The sequence below is a fragment of the Triticum urartu genome, chromosome 7A (genome assembly GCF_056163025.1).
Source record: "Triticum urartu cultivar PI428250 chromosome 7A, HENAU_Tu73, whole genome shotgun sequence".
NCBI lineage: Eukaryota > Viridiplantae > Streptophyta > Magnoliopsida > Poales > Poaceae > Triticum > Triticum urartu.
The window spans coordinates 28,863,872-28,880,934 of record NC_141879.1 but is presented as its reverse complement, the minus strand read 5'-3'; the positions used below and the strand labels follow the sequence as shown (position 1 = coordinate 28,880,934).

General features: G+C 47.3%; 1 protein-coding gene and 1 pseudogene across 2 annotated transcripts; one reads left to right on the top strand and one right to left on the bottom strand.

The window, feature by feature from the left end:
- Window positions 1-549: 549 nt before the first annotated feature.
- On the top strand, window positions 550-2,182 carry LOC125525008 (myricetin 3-O-rhamnoside 1,2-glucosyltransferase UGT709G2 pseudogene; annotated as a pseudogene).
- Window positions 2,136-6,670, bottom strand: LOC125525007 (WPP domain-interacting tail-anchored protein 1). Of its 2 annotated transcripts, XM_048690032.2 has the most exons (6): window positions 6,492-6,670; window positions 6,222-6,286; window positions 4,700-5,212; window positions 3,478-4,637; window positions 3,199-3,366; window positions 2,136-2,535 (listed from the first exon to the last, which is right to left on the bottom strand). In XM_048690032.2, the coding sequence occupies exons 3-6, from the start codon at window positions 5,193-5,195 to the stop codon at window positions 2,317-2,319; spliced, it is 2,043 nt and encodes a 680-aa protein (XP_048545989.2). In that variant the 5' UTR covers window positions 5,196-5,212; window positions 6,222-6,286; window positions 6,492-6,670; the 3' UTR covers window positions 2,136-2,316. The 2 variants fall into 2 exon arrangements, with proteins under 2 accessions (XP_048545989.2, XP_087393962.1); XM_087537836.1 differs by lacking the exons at window positions 6,222-6,286; window positions 6,492-6,670 and having other exon boundaries at window positions 4,700-5,246.
- Between the last annotated feature and the right edge of the window lie 10,393 nt (window positions 6,671-17,063).

The window sequence follows — 17,063 nt, the reverse complement described above, 5'->3', positions numbered from 1 at the left end:
ACCGTCTAACGGCGTCTAACAGCTGTCAGACCAGCTGACAGCGCCACGTCGGCAAAAACCGGGCCCCACTTATCATAAATCCACTTATCGGTGCCCGATCCGCCGATCAATGGTATTTGCAAATTGTTTACGAGAGAGTTGGTGTTTTTTGCCAAGAAACTGTAACATGGTGATTTCTGCTAACCTAGCTCTCAAACTGGTGGTTTTCTGTAATTTACTCATGTGACATGGTCGTACAAGAAGTACAATGATATTTACTCCCCGATTCATATTAATTGTCGCTGATTTGATGGGAGGAGCGTAAGATTACCGTGTGCTTCTTAGGGCGCATGTGGAAGTGATGTAAAATTGTCAATGGCGTGCCGTGCAGCACCACCTGGACTTGGCAGCATTCCCCGATCGATCTCTCCTCAGCCGCCGAGCTGATCAAGACACTGAGTCAGCACTTACTGGCGGGTTTTTTCTTTTTGGTGGGGTTAGGTTTCAATCCTTTTTAAAAATATATACTGTTAATTAACGTTCCTGCGGCGCCGGACCGGCCGGGTTGCAGCCAGAGATGCCATTGGACCGACCGAGACCACTTCAAATGGGCCGAGCAAACACGGAGCCGATCGACATTTGGATTTGGACGTACGTTTGCCCCGGTGAGGTGAAGCCATGGACGCCGCGGCGGCGCACGTCCTCGTCTTCCCCTGGCCGCGGCAGGGGCACATCAACCCCATGCTCCACCTCGCCGCCGCCCTCGTCGACGCCGGCGTCCGTGTCACCTTCCTCCACACCGACCACACCCTCCGCCGCCTCGCCCACGCGCCCCCGCCCCCGCGCCCCATGCGCGTGCTCTCCGTCCCCGACGGCCTCCCCGACGACCACCCCCGCGGCTTCCTGGACCTCATGGCGTCCATGTGCGCCACAAGCCGCCCCGCCTACCGCGCCCTGCTACTCTCGTCACTTCTATCTTCTGGCGCTCCGGTGACGTGCGTCGTCGCCGACGGCACCATGCCGTTCGCCGTCCAAGTCGCCGAGGAGCTCGGCGTCCCGGCGCTCGCCTTCGCCGCGCACAGCGCGTGCAGCTACCTGGCGCTGCTCTGCACGCCCCGGCTCGACGAGCTCGGGGAGACCGCCTTCCCGGCAGACGACCCGGTCCGCGGCGTCCCCGGGATGGAGGGCTTCCTCCGGCGGCGAGACCTTCCACGCGGACTCCACTGCGCCGAGCAGGGCGGCTCGGACCCGATGGTGCTCAAGGTCGCCGAGGCGATCGCCCGTAGCTGCAAGGCGGCACGCGCGCTCGTGCTCAACACCGCCGCGTCCATGGAGCGGCCGGCGCTGGCCCACGTCGCGTCACGCGCAGCCACCGACGTCTTCGCCGTAGGCCCGCTGCACGCCGGCAGGCCGTCGAGGTCCGCCGCAAGCTCAAACACAAGCCTCTGGCAGGAGGACGAGGGGTGCATGGCGTGGCTGGACGGCCAGGGGGACCGGTCCGTCGTGTACGTGAGCCTGGGGAGCCTCGCGGTGATCACGCACGGGCAGTTCACCGAGTTCCTCGCCGGCCTCGCGGCCACCGGGCGCGCCTTCCTCTGGGTGCTCCGGCCGGACCTGGTCCGCCCGGCCAGCCCTGGGCTGCTGCTCCGGGAAGCCGTCGCGGCGGCGGCAGGAGGAGTTGACAGGGCGCGCGTCGTGGAGTGGGCGCCTCAGCGGGACGTGCTCCGGCACCGGGCGGTGGGCTGCTTCCTGACGCACGCCGGCTGGAACTCGACTCTGGAGTGCGCCGCCGAGGGCGTGCCCATGGTGTGCTGGCCCTTCTTCGCCGACCAGCAGACCAACAGCCGGTTCGTGGGAGCCGTGTGGGGCACGGGGCTGGACATGAAGGACGTCTGCGACAGGGGCGTCGTGGAGAGCACGGTGAGGGAGGCCATGGCGTCCGGCGAGATCAGGGCGGCGGCCGGAGCCATGGCGCGGCAGCTGAGGCTCGACGTCACGGAGACGGGGTCGTCGTCGTCCGAGCTGGAGCGGCTCGTCCGCTTCATCAGGGAGCTCAGTGTCAAGCCCAGAAATAAAATCAATGAAGACTAGCACAGCAGGCTGAAATGCTCTTCTTCGAATGTTGCTGCAGTACACCAAACATAATCACAAGGAGGTTAACAAAACCGATATATTAGTAATACAAAATTCCCACTCAAGATCAGCCCGCCATTTTCCTTGAGTAGGAGGTGTCCCAGAGGTCTCACTCAGGCCGGATGAGAGCATCAGAGTATACATTCAGCGCCGATTCAGTCCAGCACAAAACTGCGCATTATTCAGGCGAAATCAAAGGAAACGTCAGGCCGTGCGCCCTTCCCAGCCGTTTTCAAGTAGCAGGTGGCACACGACGACAGCGGCCACCACGGCGAGTAGCGCCGTGGCGACGTACTTCCAGCTGAGCGCCACCGACGGCTTTATGGTCCGCAGCGCGCCCTCGTCGGCGGAATCATCCTCCTCCTCTCCGGTGCTTCCCTCCGCTTCCACCTTGCCATCGATAAGGTCTGAAGCTTTCTCTGCCTGAGTACAACATATCATGGATACACATTTACAAGATTAGAACAATCTCTGTTACGCGATGCGGGTATGCATGGACAGCTTAGCAAAATAAGATCAAGGTGTGCAGGTAACGCTGCATGTTCGGCAAAATGTCAGCGCTGTGTAAGTGCGAATATTTTGCTAGGAAAATGGCTGGGGCTTAATAAAATATTTGCCTAGCCCAAGTTCTGCCAGAGCCAATCGCGCACCGCACTAACTTCAGAGCATCCGCACCCCATGATGCTAATGAGAGGCTAAAGGAGAGGAGAACTGCACGCATCCGCGCTAAGGGCAGACTGGCAACAAAGCTAAACTTGGCTGCTGATGCTTAGTTATATGAATTCTATTATAAATGTCAAATTTGAAGTTTTCCTGTCAACTTAGGCCGCGTTCGGATTCCCTCCGCTCCGCGGCTCCGCGCCGGAGCGGAGCGGCAATCCAGTTGATTAAGGCCACAATTTGCAGAGTTGGTTAAGGCCTGCTCCGCGCGCTCCGCTCCGCGGAGGACTGCCGAACGCGGCCTTAGTAGCGTCTATAGGGGCTGGAGTATGTCTGCTGTAGCACCTCATTATATGCAATGGGATGTGGATGCTCATGCACTTTACTTCAAAGAAGAGGGGTGAATAAATTAGAGAGAAATCTCACCACATTTTGTGCTGATGAAGAATCTGAAACTATTTCCTCGGCCGATGTAGTGAACTGAAGTTCAGCATCTTTACCAGTAGCATTTTTGTACAGCTTTGTGCCATCCTTAACACTAGTTCCTTTGCACCTGTGAGTCAATATCCTGTTCTTCTTTGTTAACATAGAAATCTGCAACCACCACGAAGAGCCAAACCAGCATATGAACATACAGGAATGGGAGGTAAAAAGAAGAGTTTATAAAGGTAAACATTAATGCTGTGTATGCAATCATGCATATACCTGGAGATGAAGTCGTTCTCTTTCCATTGCAAGTTTCGTGACCAATTCAGTGATAACTTTAGTTCTGAGACCAATGTCCTTGATGGTTGATACTTTCACATGGTTAGCTTCCTGTAACGAGCTCTCTAGGCCTTCAACTCGAGCTCTCAGAAACGATAGCTCTTCACTAAGTTCTAAATTGGTGTCTGCTAATAATGCACACTTTGATTCAGCATTTAGGGCTCTGGTTTCAGATTTTGAAACCTTTCCTTTCAAATCTTCAATCATATGTTCCATGTCAGATACTGTAGATTTCAGCATACCCTGCTGTTCAGCAAAGGCAGCAACTGATGCCTTGGCATGCTCCAACTGGGCATTTGACTCCGACAATTCCCTCTCCAAAAGACAGGCCTTATCCGAACCCTGGCTTTTAAGAGAGCTTAACTCCCCACTGAGCTCTACATTGTCTTTTGTTAGCTGCATGCACCTTACTTCAGCATTTTGTGCTCTGTTTTCAGCTCTTAGGACATCAGCTTTGAGATTCTTAATGATACTTTCCAGTGTGCTTAGCTCTGTGAGCATCACATTCTCTTTTTCCTGACTTACTTCTGATGATACCTTTTCCAACAACAACTGTGAATTAGATTCCGTGAAATGTTTTTCTAGCTCTTCAACCTGACGGTGCAAGGATAATAATTCAGGGTTTGATCGTGCCTCATTCTGTACAGCTTCTTCAGTTTCAACCATTTTACTCTCTTCTTGCATCTTCTCTTGGTTTAATTTCAGAGAAGACAGTTCCATCAAGCTGCGTTCTAACTTCGAATTGAGATCATCTTCTCTAGATCTTGATTCACTTAAATGGACCTGTATGGTATTAAGTTCATTTATAAGTTCCCTGGAAGTTCCCAGGAGTACCTCAGAAGCATTTTCTGCTTCAAACAATCTCCCCGAATTTGTTTCTGTTAATTCCTCTAGAAAAGATGCTTCTTGTGTTTGGAGGCGAAGCTTCATCTTAAGTTCTTCTACAGCATATCTTGAATCAGAGAGCTTCTTTTCAAGATCTAGCTCACTTGCTATCGATTGCTCTAACATCTGCAGAACATTTCTTCGTTCATCTTCTGTATACATGCTAGTGACGGATGACACATGGCCATTTTCACACACACCATGTTCAGCAATTCCTGTACAAGAGCGGTTAGAAAGGGATCCAGTTGATGCATAATAGGGATAAGTGAGCATTTACCTGCTTGGTCGCTGGAAAACTCAATGGGTTTCTCGAACTTTGCAGACTCCTTTCTGATATCAGCAATTAGATCCTGCATCTGTTTCAAAGAAGCCATAGCAGCATCCAGCTTAGCTTTAACCTTGCCTCCAGATTCTTCGTCATAAACCTTGTCCTCAACATTTTTAGCATCAATCTGAAGAGAACTGATCATGTCATCTAACTCTTGGACTTCTGCATCGAGAATACCATATAAGGTGTCCAACTCGAAGGCATCCTCAGCGGTCTCAGAAGAAACAGATCCACTTTCCAAGGTAAGAGGCTCAAAATCAGTAGCTCGGCGAGCTATTTCCATCACCAGCATCTCCAAATTTAGCAATTTCTCAGAGGCAAATGCAAGGTCGAGTTCTACTCTTGTAAGACTTTCCATGTTGGTCCCTACTGCATTCATCCTATCTCCTGGAGACAGGGAATTTTCTTGGGCAAGAACATCAGTTATAGTGTTCTCAGCACTCATAATTCCTTGTGTGCTACCTACACATGAAAATCGCATAAAAAACAAGATACTGATATGAGATACAAGCATAGTCAAAAAAGGCATGCCTAAGCGAGCGCTTAAGCGCGCCTAGGCTCTAGGCGTTGGCAAAACGCATTGCGCATAACTGCGCTTAATTTGCGCATAATTGCGCATAAGCATGCGCTTTGGTCAGTAAAGCGCAAGACGGTGGCAAAACGCACAATTAAGGCCTAGCGCTTTTTTGAACTATGGATACAAGCAATAGGCAATACAGAAGATTAAAATAAACGAATATGGAAGGGAACCAGATGAGCAACAAAAACCAGAGCACAACAATGTATCTAGCTTATGAGTAAATTCCACTTTTTACCCCTTCGTTGTGACACTGTGACGACTTTACCCCATTTTATTTTTTCCCACAAACTGAAAAGCTAGATCCATTTGTCATGACGACATGACAGGACAGCTGACTGGGCAGACAACTCTGACATGTATGGGCATTCCAAATGCCAAATTTCGTGAAATTCAACTAAATTCTATGGTATAGTAGTATCAGTTTTGCAGACACGGGCCCTCCTTGAGTTTGCGGAAAATAATAAAATGGGATAAGGGCCTGTCACAAGGTCAAAACTAAGTACCTACTAGTAAAATGTGGCAAGGATATAAGCTCATAAAATGTTCAGATATCAATCCAAGAGGATTACTGAACCCACAGGAATCAGCTACTCGAGGTAGGTAGCAACATGTATTGTGGAATTGGCTGTGTGGCGACGGAGCGCGGATCTTGATGGTGTGCCAGCACACCGAGAAATAGCCGTGGTGGGATTGAACTAAAAATAATCACTAGATTGAGGACAGGGTGCCGTGCAATCCAATATAAATATGAACAATAATCATTTCGAAAAATTGAACTAAACTTGGTCATCGTGTCGCTCCCAAACACACGAACAGCACAGAGCATACGAGCACAAATACACACTTCGTATGTATACGTCTGACTGTAGGTGGAAACTAGAGTTTGTATACCTCCGACTGAAGGGGAAAAATCACACGACTTGTGCTGCTTGCTCCTGTGAGCTGCCTCGCGGTCGCTGCAATAAATCACAACGAGGGAAAGAGATAGATCAGTCCCAAGCTGGTGCAACAAGAGAAGAGCCTCGTGCTCAGCGGCCGCGCGCATCAGGCCGCCGCCCCGGGCATCGCCCAGCCGGCGCGCCGCGCCCTAAGCCGCCGTTGCAGCGGAGGGAGGAGAGGGAAGGGGAGCGGGGGAAATGGGGCGAGGGCGGGCGCACGCACCTGCGTCCTGCCGTCGCCGGAGCTCCACGATCTGGCCGCCGCCGCCGTCGCCGCGCGAGATGGACAGCGAGGGAAGAAAAAGCGAGATGCAGTAGCTGTCTAGGCTAGTCGACGGGGGGACAGAGGAAAAATCACAGCTTTTCTGCTGTGACGCGAATCAACGATCCATCCTTTTTGTGGGCCCCACCGGTTGAAGGGCCACTTGAGATGAACATAGCTCTCGGCCTTTACACCGTGAAGAAAAATGTTCTCCAGGCAGCCTTTATATTTAGAAGAAAAGAAGAAAGTTGTCAAAAAAGAAGAAGAAAAAATAATCATTACTTGAAACACTAGTTAAAGGGGAACAAACTAGTATGGAGGGAGAGACTAATCTTTACTTGAAACACTAGCTAAGCCTAAAATCGCCTCGGCTCCGCGCCCCCCCCCCCCCCCCCCCCCACACACACACACACACCGCGGTGGCGATATGGCTTGCCACGGACTGGTGGTATGGCACCGGCCTACGAGCATCCTAAGTCCTTCACTCACCATTGCAACACCGATTTCAGTACCCCATGTTGACCTCACGCGTCCTAGCACCAAAGGGCACATCGGAGACGATGCCAGCGGAGCACCGTTTCTTTTGTCTTGGAACTACTGACCCACATATTTCACTTTGACACATTTCCTATTTGCATCGGCACTTCCGAGTATAACAAGTTACACGGCATTTCCAAGTATCTCGGTTTGCTTTTCCGCAGGTCACAATATAAGTTTGGCACCTCCGCTTCTTTTCGTCCGAAACTTCTGAGTTGTGACCTAGCTCTTTTCTGCAGGATTTTTCGTTCTAGCAACTGCTCAGTTCTGTGCGGTACTGCCAAGAAATCAGTTTCACTGGCACTCCGAGTTGCTCTATCTAGCTGCTGCATTTTTGTGTTCGGAACCACCTCATTCTTTCATCAGCACCTCCGAACACATTATTTCCTGACCACTGCCCTGCCGTTCAAGCTTTCTAATAACCGCTAATCACGTTTCCTAACAACGGTTCGCTGATGTCGTTTCTTATAACAATATAGACGAAAAGAGGGGGATGTGGAGTTTTTAAGCTCGAGCTCAAATGCTCCTGCATGAATAGTAAATTTGAAAAAAAATAGAAAATTCTGAATATTTTGTGTGGCAAACTTTAGAGAATGTTTGGAGTGCATGCAAAAATTCATGACAAAATCACATCGAAGCAAGCCATGGTAGAAAAACAAAATCGATACTCTGAAAATGTTACTTTCAAACATACTTTGGAGCTCTGATCCTATTTTTTTTCACGACTTGCTCCGATATGATTTTGTGATGCATGCGCTTCAAACATTTCTTAAAGTTTGCCAAAAAATTAGATTTTTTTTTGTTTTTGTTTTCTATTTTACTGTTAATGGCAGAAGCATTTGAGCTCGACATTTGAAGGATACTTTCGAAAAGAGGGACACTTTTGAAGGAAACGTGGCTATACCCTCGAGCAAGCAAGAGAAAACTTTACCAATGCATATGGCCACGCGTGTTGCTTGATGTCATCCCGCCAGCAGAAGTTGGCAATACATGATCGCACGCCGGTCTCATTCTGCACTCAGGCGAGAGGGCCGAATCAGGAATCTTGGACCAACCGGGGAAGAGATTTAACAGCTTTTTTGTACTACATTACTACTCTCTCTGTCAACTTTTATAAAACGTTTTAGGTCACTATTTACTTGCACATACTACCAAAAGAAGCAACACTTACGTACACCGTCCACTAGTAGAAAACAGAGTTTTGGTCCAGGCCGGGTCAGCCCATTAGTCCCGGTTCAGTTCAGAACTGGGACTAATGTGGACATTGGTCCCGGTTCGTGAGCCCAAGAGGCCGGCCGAGCCACGTGGGCCATTGGTCTCGGTTGGTGGGATGAACCGGGACCAATAGGCCTCGCTCCTAGCCCATCACCATTGGTCCCGGTTGGTGGCCTGAACCGGGACCAAAGGCTCCCCTTTAGTCCCGGCTCATGTCACCAACCGGGACCAATGAGGTGCCTATATATACCCCTCGCTCGCGAGCAGAGCACCCCAGTGCTCTGTTTTTCTCTGGCCGAGGGGGAGAGGGCTTTGTGGTGCTCTAGCTCACCTCCTATGCACATGAGGTGTTCGATGGAATGCCCGAGCCACACTACTTAAGCTTTCTCCTCTCGAAGCTCGACCTCCAAACTCCATTTTCCTCGAGATTTGTCTAGATTTAGCGGTCCGTCACGCCCCGTCCCCGTCTTCACCGCCGTCGATCACCCGCGCCGATCTCATCACCGACACCACCGTGGTGAGCCTCTTGTTCTTATCTTCTTTCTGGAAGGAAAAATATTCTTACTTGTATGTTTAGATAGATACTTGTATCATTTTCTTACATTTATTATTGCATCTTATATAGTGCGATGGTTTTGGTATCCGCCCCCGTCGGCCCTCGCCATGTCTATGATTCGGATGTGGTATGTATATTATCTTTATAACTATTGGTTCATTTATTGTTTATGAAAATTATGCCGACCAACGTGACATAGATTTTATTTATCTAGGATGTATGTGAATCGGAAATGCCAACCGACCCTATTGTCGAGAGGTTATATTTAGTTGAAGAAGAAAACAATTTGTTGAAGGAAAAAATAAAAAAATTGAGGAGGAGAAGATGATATTGGAGTTGCATGTTGCGGATGTCGTCGATGATCACAAGATCAAGATGGATGCAATGCGCTTGAAGATTAGAAAGATTAGAAAATATGCCATTCATACCGAGGCTTGGTATCATTATGCCGTTGGATCAATTGTTACCTTGGTTGCGATTATGATCGCATTTGTTTTCGCATTGAAATGTTTTACATAGTTTCAATGTATGGTTTAATTAATTAGATGCTCTGGAGAGCTATATGTTGTTAGATGAGAACTATGTATGCACTTTGGTTTTAATGTGATGATGAACTTCTATTAATTTGGACACTTAATTATATATAATGCACGCAGATGAACCGGCAATGGATGTACGGTGACAGACACACCCGCGAGTACATTAAGGGCGTGCATGAGTTTCTCGATGCGGCTGAGGCAAACAAGCAGAATGGTTTTATGTGTTGTCCATGCACTGAATGTGGGAATACGAGGTCTTACTCTAACCGGAAAATCCTTCACTCCCACCTGCTTTACAAGGGTTTCATGCCACACTATAATGTTTGGACGAGGCACGGAGAAATAGGGGTTATGATGGAAGACGGCGAAGAAGAAGACTACGATGACAACTATGTGCCCCCTGAATACGGTGATGCTGCAACGGGGGGAGCTGGTGAAGATCAAGAGGAACCAGACGATGTGCCCAATGATGCTGTAACGGGTGAAGCTGCTGAAGATTAAGAGGAACCAGACGATGTGCCCGATGATGATGATCTCCGCCGGGTCATTGTCGATGCAAGGACGCAATGCATTAGTCAAAAGGAGAAGCTGAAGTTCGATCGCATGTTAGAGGATCACAAAAAAGGGTTATACCCCAATTGCGAAGATGGCAACACAAAGCTCGGTACCGTACTGGAATTGCTGTAGTGGAAGGCAGAGAATACTGTGGCTGACAAAGGATTTGAGAAGCTACTGAAAATATTGAAGAAGAAACTTCCAAAGGATAACGAATTGCCCGACAGTACATACACAGCAAAGAAGGTCGTATGCCCTCTAGGATTGGAGGTGGAGAAGATACATGCATGCCCTAATGACTGCATCCTCTACCGCGGTGCATACAAGGATCTGAACGCATGCCCGGTATGTGGTGCATTGCGGTATAAGATCAGACGAGATGACCCTGGTGATGTTGACGGCGAGCCCCCCAGGAAGAGGGTTCCTGCGAAGGTGATGTGGTATGCTCCTATAATACCACGGTTGAAACGTCTGTTCAAAAATGAAGAGCATGCCAAGTTGATGCGATGGCACAGTGAGAACCGAAAGAAAGATGGGAAGTTGAGAGCACCCGCTGACGGGTCGCAGTGGAGAAAAATCGAGAGAAAGTACTGGGATGAGTTTGCAAAGGATCCAAGGAATGTATGGTTTTCTTTAAGTGCGGATGGCATTAATCCTTTCGGGGAGCAGAGCAGCAATCACAGCACCTGGCCCGTGACTCTATGTATGTATAACCTTCCTCCTTGGATGTGCATGAAGCGGGAATTCATTATGATGCCAGTTCTCATCCAAGGCCCTAAGCAACCTGGCAACGAAATTGATGTGTACCTAAGGCCATTAGTTGAAGAACTTTTACAGCTGTGGAATCAAAACGGTGTACATACGTGGGATGAGCACAGACAGGAGGAATTTAACCTTAAGGCGTTGCTGTTCGTGACCATCAACGATTGGCCCGCTCTCAGTAACCTTTCAGGACAAACAAACAAAGGATACCACGCATGCACGCACTGTTTAGATGACACTGAAAGTATATACCTGGACAAATGCAGGAAGAATGTGTACCTGGCCATCGTCGATTTCTTCCGACCAACCATCAATGTCGAAAGAAAGGCAAGCATTTCAAAGGCGAGGCAGATCACTGCAAGAAGCCCGCCATGCGCACCGGTGATCACGTGCTTGCTATGGTCAATGATTTACACTACGTAATCTTTGGAAAGGGTCCCGGTGGACTAGCTGTTTTGAATGACGCTGAGGGACACGCACCCATGTGGAAGAAGAAATCTATATTTTGGGACCTACCATACTGGAAAGACCTAGAGGTCCGCTCCTCAATCGACGTGATGCACGTGACGACGAACCTTTGCGTGAACCTGCTAGGCTTCTTGGGCGTGTATGGGAAGACAAAAGATACACCTGAGGCACGGGAGGACCTGCAACGTTTGCACGAAAAAGACGGCATTGCCTCCGAAGTAGTATAAAGGTCCTGCCAGCTACGCTCTTACGAAAGAAGAGAAAGAAATCTTCTTTGAATGCCTGCTCAGTATGAAGGTCACGACTGGCTTCTCGTCGAATATAAAGGGAATAATAAATATGCCAGAGAAAAAGTTTCAGAACCTAAAGTCTCATGACTGCCACGTGATTATGACGCAACTGCTTCCGGTTGCATTGAGGGGGCTTCTACCGGAAAACGTCCGATTAGCCATTGTGAAGCTATGTGCATTCCTCAATGCAATCTCTCAGAAGGTGATCGATCCAGAAATCGTACCAAGGCTAAGGAGTGATGTGGCGCAATGTCTTGTCAGTTTCGAGCTGGTGTTCCCACCATCCTTCTTCAATATCATGACGCACGTCCTAGTTCATCTAGTCGACGAGATTGTCATCCTGGGGCCCGTATTTCTACACAATATGTTCCTCTTTGAGAGGTTCATGGGAGTCCTAAAGAAATATGTCCGTAATCGCGCTAGGCCAGAAGGAAGCATCTCCATGGGCCATCAAACAGAGCATGTTATCGGGTTTTGTGTTGACTTCATTCTTGGCCTTAACAAGATAGGTCTCCCTAAATCGCGGTATGAGGGGAGACTGACTGGAAAAGGCACTCTTGGAAGAGACTCAATAATATGCAGGGACGGATATTCTTGGTCTCAAGCACACTACACAGTTCTACAGAACTCTACCTTGGTGACCCCGTATGTCGATGAACACAAGAACAGTCTGCGCTCCAAACACCCGGAGCAGTGCGACGACTGGATTACATGTGAACACATCAGGACTTTCAGCAGTTGGTTGGAAACACGTCTTAGAGGTGACAACACTGTTTGTGATGAGTTGTACTTGTTTTCCAGGGGACCATCTTTGACTGTATTGACTTACAAAGGATACGAGATAAATGGGAATACATTTTACACGATCGCCCAAGATCAAAAGAGCACCAACCAAAACAGCGGTGTCCGCTTTGATGCAGCGACCGAGAGCGGAAAGGATACATATTATGGTTACATAGTGGACATATGGGAACTTGACTACGGACCTGATTTTAAGGTCCCTTTGTTTAAGTGCAAATGGGTCAATCTGTTAGGCGGCGGGGTACAGGTAGACCCATAGTACGGAATGACAACAGTGGATCTGAAAAATCTTGGGTACACTGATGAACCGTTCGTCCTAGCCAATGATGTGGCACAGGTTATCTATGTGAAGGACATGTCTACCAAACCGAGAAAAAGAAAAGATAAGGAAGCGAATACATCATACGATGAGCCAAAGCGCTACATAGTTCTTTCAGGAAAAAGGGACATCCTGGGAGTGGACGGCAAGACAGACATGTCTGAAGATTATGAAAAGTTTCATGAAATTCCTCCCTTCAATGTCAAGGCTGACCCAAGCATCCTGATAAACAATGAAGATTATCCATGGTTACGGCGCAATAAGCAAATGACACAAGCGAAGAAAAAGTGAAGACTTTCTCCCGCAACTTTGTAACACACGAACATGCTACCATTGTCCGTTTTGTACATGCACATGCTATGTGGGTGAAATTATGATACCATTCCAACTTTCAACTTTTTCAGAGTTCATTTGAAATGCTTTCATGTCTTATGGTTCGGCCCTCGTAATACCATGACCATTAGTCCCTGGCCCATGCCAACTTTCAAACCGGGACTAAAGGGTTGGTCCTCGTTGCGGGCCGAGTTTAGTCCCACCTCGCCAACCGAAGGGGGCTCACACCGGTTTATAAGCCCTTCCCTCTCTGCCTTGTTGAGCTCCTCTCAAAGTGAAAATAGATGCCCTAATAGAGAAAAGTTTAACCTAAATTCATAGTGAATTTCTCTGAAATTCATAGAAATTTACTAGGAACTTAGGTTGAATTTTCTCTATAAGCGCATCTATTCTCATTTTTTAGTAAGTTAATCACAAACTTGTGATTCAAAAATTTTTCAAAGAATTCAAATTTTAACTATTCAAATTTAAACTAATGGCACTAACAGAAAGTTTATAATTTTTTAAAACTAATGGCACTAACAGAAAGTCTATAATTTTGCTAACCTAAAAGCAAACAGAATTAAAAATTAAAGCAAAAAACAAAAGAAAATAAATAATGCAAAAAACAAATCAAAAAAACAGGAAAAAACTATTTTTATAGTAAATTTAATCACAAAATAAAATAAATAAAGCAACAAAGAAAACAAAAAAACTAAAAAAGTGTTTTCAAATTTGAAAACTAATAGCACTAACAGAAAGTTTAAATTTTTTCTAAAACTAATGGCACTAACAGAAAGTTTATAATTTTGCTAACCTAAAAGCAAACAGAATTAAAAATTAAAGCAAAAAACAAAATAAAATAAATAATGCAAAAAACAAATCAAAAAACAGGAAAAAACTATTTTTATAGTAAAGTTAATCACAAAATAAAATAAATAAAGCAACAAAGAAAACAAAAAAACTAAAAAAGTGTTTTCAAATTTGAAAACTAATTGCACTAACAGAAAGTTTATAATTTTCCTAAAACTAATGGCACTAACAGAAAGTTTATAATTTTGCTAACCTAAAAGCAAACAGAATTAAAAATTAAAGCAAAAAACAAAAGAAAATAAATAATGCAAAAAACAAATCAAAAAATAGGAAAAAACTATTTTTATAGTAAAGTTAATCACAAAATAAAATAAATAAAGCAACAAAGAAAACAAAAAAACTAAAAAATTATTTTCAAATTTGAAAACTAATGGCATTAACAAAAAGTTTATAATTTTTCTAAAAATAAAAGCATAAAGAATTAAAAAATAAAGCAAAAAACAAAAGAAAATAAATAAAGCAACAAAAAAACAAAAAAAATGCCACCTACTGGGCCACCACGGCCTGAATACGACTAGAAACCCTACCATGGGCCAGGATTCAGGCCCGCAGCAGGCCTAGTAGGCCCATAGGCATTGCAGTGACAGATTAGGCCCGAAAGCCTGCAGTTGAGAGGAGCTCGGGAGGGTGGGTGCAGCAGCGCTTATAAACCACTCCCGAGCCCTCTCAACTAGCGAGGTGGGACTAAACTTTTGGGCGCGGGGCAGCACAAGGCCATTGGTCCCGGTTGGTGGGAAGAACCGGGACCAAAGGGGGGCATTGGTCTTGGTTCGTCGCACCAACCGGGACCAATGGACCCCTTTGGTTCCGGTTCGCCTCACCAACCGGGACCAAAGGCCGCCGCTTCCCGCCCTTTGGGCTGCTGAAAAGAGGCCTTTGGTCCCGTTGGTGGCACCAACCGGGACTAAAGGGGGGCATTGGTCCCGGGTTGAGCCACGAACCGGGACCAATACCTTTCCTATATAACCAAACACTTAGGAAATTTCCCCCACCCGCCATTCTTCTCTCCAAACGCCGCCAGGCTGCTGCGCTGCTCCTCGACGCCGGCTGCCCCGACGTCGCCGTCGCCTCCCCTAGCCACCCGAGGTCGCCGTCGCCGCCCGCTCGCCGTCGCCCGTGCCCTCGCCCGACGCCGTCGCCGATCGCCGCCCTGCCCCGACGCGCGTCGCGCACCCCGGCCCACCCGTCGCCGTCGCCCTGCCCCGCCCGTCGCCGTCGCCCCTGCCCCGCCCGTCGTCGTCGCCCCGCCCGCCCGTCGCCGTCGCCCCGCCCCGCCCGTCGCCGTCGCCCCGGCCCGCCCGTTGCCGTCGCCCTGCCCATTGGTCCGGCCGGCGCCCCTCCCCTGTTTTTTTATATATTATATATGCTTGTGTATATTGCCTCTTTGTGTATATTATGTATATATGTCAGTATATGTATTGTGTATATTGCTTCTTTTCAGATTTTTTTTCATATATATGTTTGTATTTTGTATTTTGTATTTTTTATAAAAATGTATATATGTTTTTATGTTCTCTGTGTATATATGTTCATATATGCAAAAGTTAGGTTTAAATATTTAGAAAAGGATTATCTATATATGTTCTCTGATTTAGTACATTTTAGGTTACTTTCATTTTTAGAAAAGTTTTATATATTTAGGAGAGGAAAAAGGAAAATAAGAAGAGGAAAAAGGAGAAGAAGAGGAGAGGAAGAAACGGAAGAGGAGAAGAAGAAAGGAATAGAGTTTTTCTATTTTTTCTTCTTCTCCTCTTTTTTTTTCTTCTTTTTTTTTCTTCGATCTTCTCCTCTATTCCTTTCTTCTTCTCCTCCTTTTATTTCTTCTTCGTTTTCTTCAATACGAGGGGGGGGGTCGATATAACCCCCTCCCGATAGGAAAGTTTTATATAGAAAGTTACAATTTTAGAAAAGTTTTATATATGCAAAAGTTACAATTTTAGAAAAAGAAGGATAGGAAAGAAGAAAATAAGAAGAGGAAAGAAAGAAGAAGAGGAGAGGAAAAGAAGAGGAGAAATAAATAATTAAGAAGAAGAAAAAAGAAGAAAAAGAAGAGGAGGAGAAGAAAGGAATAGTGGAGAGGAAGAGAAAATAGAATATTCTATTTTCTCTTCTTCTCCACTATTCCTTTCTTCTTCTCCTCTTTTTTTTCTTCGATCTTCTCCTCTAGCTATTCCTTTCTTCTTCTCCTCTTTCTTCTTCTTCTTCTTCTTCTTCTTCTTCTTCTTAATTTTTATCGGGAACGAGGGTGTCGAGGATCGCCGAGGGGTCGAGGGTCGGGAACTAGGGTAGAGGGTCGAGGGTCGTTAAGGGGTCAAGGGTCGAGGGTTTCAGGGTCGAGGGTTCGAGGGTTCTATAGGGTCTAGGGATCGAGGGTCGAGGGTTCCAGGGTCGTCTAGGGGTCGAGGGTTCCAGGGTGGTCGAGGGTTCGAGGGGTCGAGGATCGCCGAGGGGTCGAGAGAGGTTTCCTAGTGTCAAAGTATTGAAGAAATCCATGGCTTCATCATTAGCCGGAAGTAACCAGGGCATGACGAAGTCCTCCAAAGTTATTCCGGAATGGTGTCCCGGATAGGATAATTTGCCTTTTTGTATGAATTTCAGCAAAGGCCTTCCAAATAACGATATTTGGAAGGTGTTGCTGAACTTTGTACCAAAAAGCGAATTATCTTATCTGGGACTCCGTTCCAAAATAACTTTGGAGAGCTTCGTACCATCATGCACATGTTACTTTCGCCTAATGATGAAGTCATGGTTTTGTTGAATCCTTTGACACTAGGCAACCTTCCGACCCCTCGACGATCCTCTCGAACTGTTGGGGAACGTTGCAGAAAACAAAAAATTTCCTACTCGTTTCACCAAGATCATCTAGGAGTTCATCTAGCAACGAGTCATTGGATGCATCTACATACCTTTGTAGATCGCGCACGGAAGCGTTCAAAAGAACGGTGATGATGTAGTCGAACACGACGTGATTCAAACACCGATGACCAAGCGCCGAACGGACGGCACCTCCGCGTTCAACACACGTATGGGACGGGAGACGTCTCCTCCTTCTTGATCCAGCAAGGGGAGGAGGAGAGGTTGATGAAGATCCAGCAGCACGACGGCGTGGTGGTGGATGCAGGGCGTCACAGTAGCAGGGCTTCGCCTATACTACGCGAGAGAGACGTAACGGGGAGAGAGGGAGGCGCCAGGGGCTGGTGTGTCAAGTCCCTCCTCTCCCCCACTATATATAGGAGGGCCAAGGGGGGGTGGTGCGCAGCCTAGGAGATCCAATCTCCTAGGTGCGGCGGCCAAGGGGAGGTTTCC

Excerpts from the sequence above, each read along its gene's own strand:
- LOC125525007 (XM_087537836.1), bottom strand. The coding sequence starts at position 5,231 with ATGCGATTTTCATGTGTAGGTAGCACACAAGGAATTATGAGTGCTGAG. Across the intron at positions 4,638-4,699 it reads GTTTTCCAGCGACCAAGCAG|GAATTGCTGAACATGGTGTG; the intron begins GTAAATGCTCAC and ends GCTCTTGTACAG. Across the intron at positions 2,536-3,198 it reads CTTCATCAGCACAAAATGTG|GCAGAGAAAGCTTCAGACCT; the intron begins GTGAGATTTCTC and ends TGTTGTACTCAG.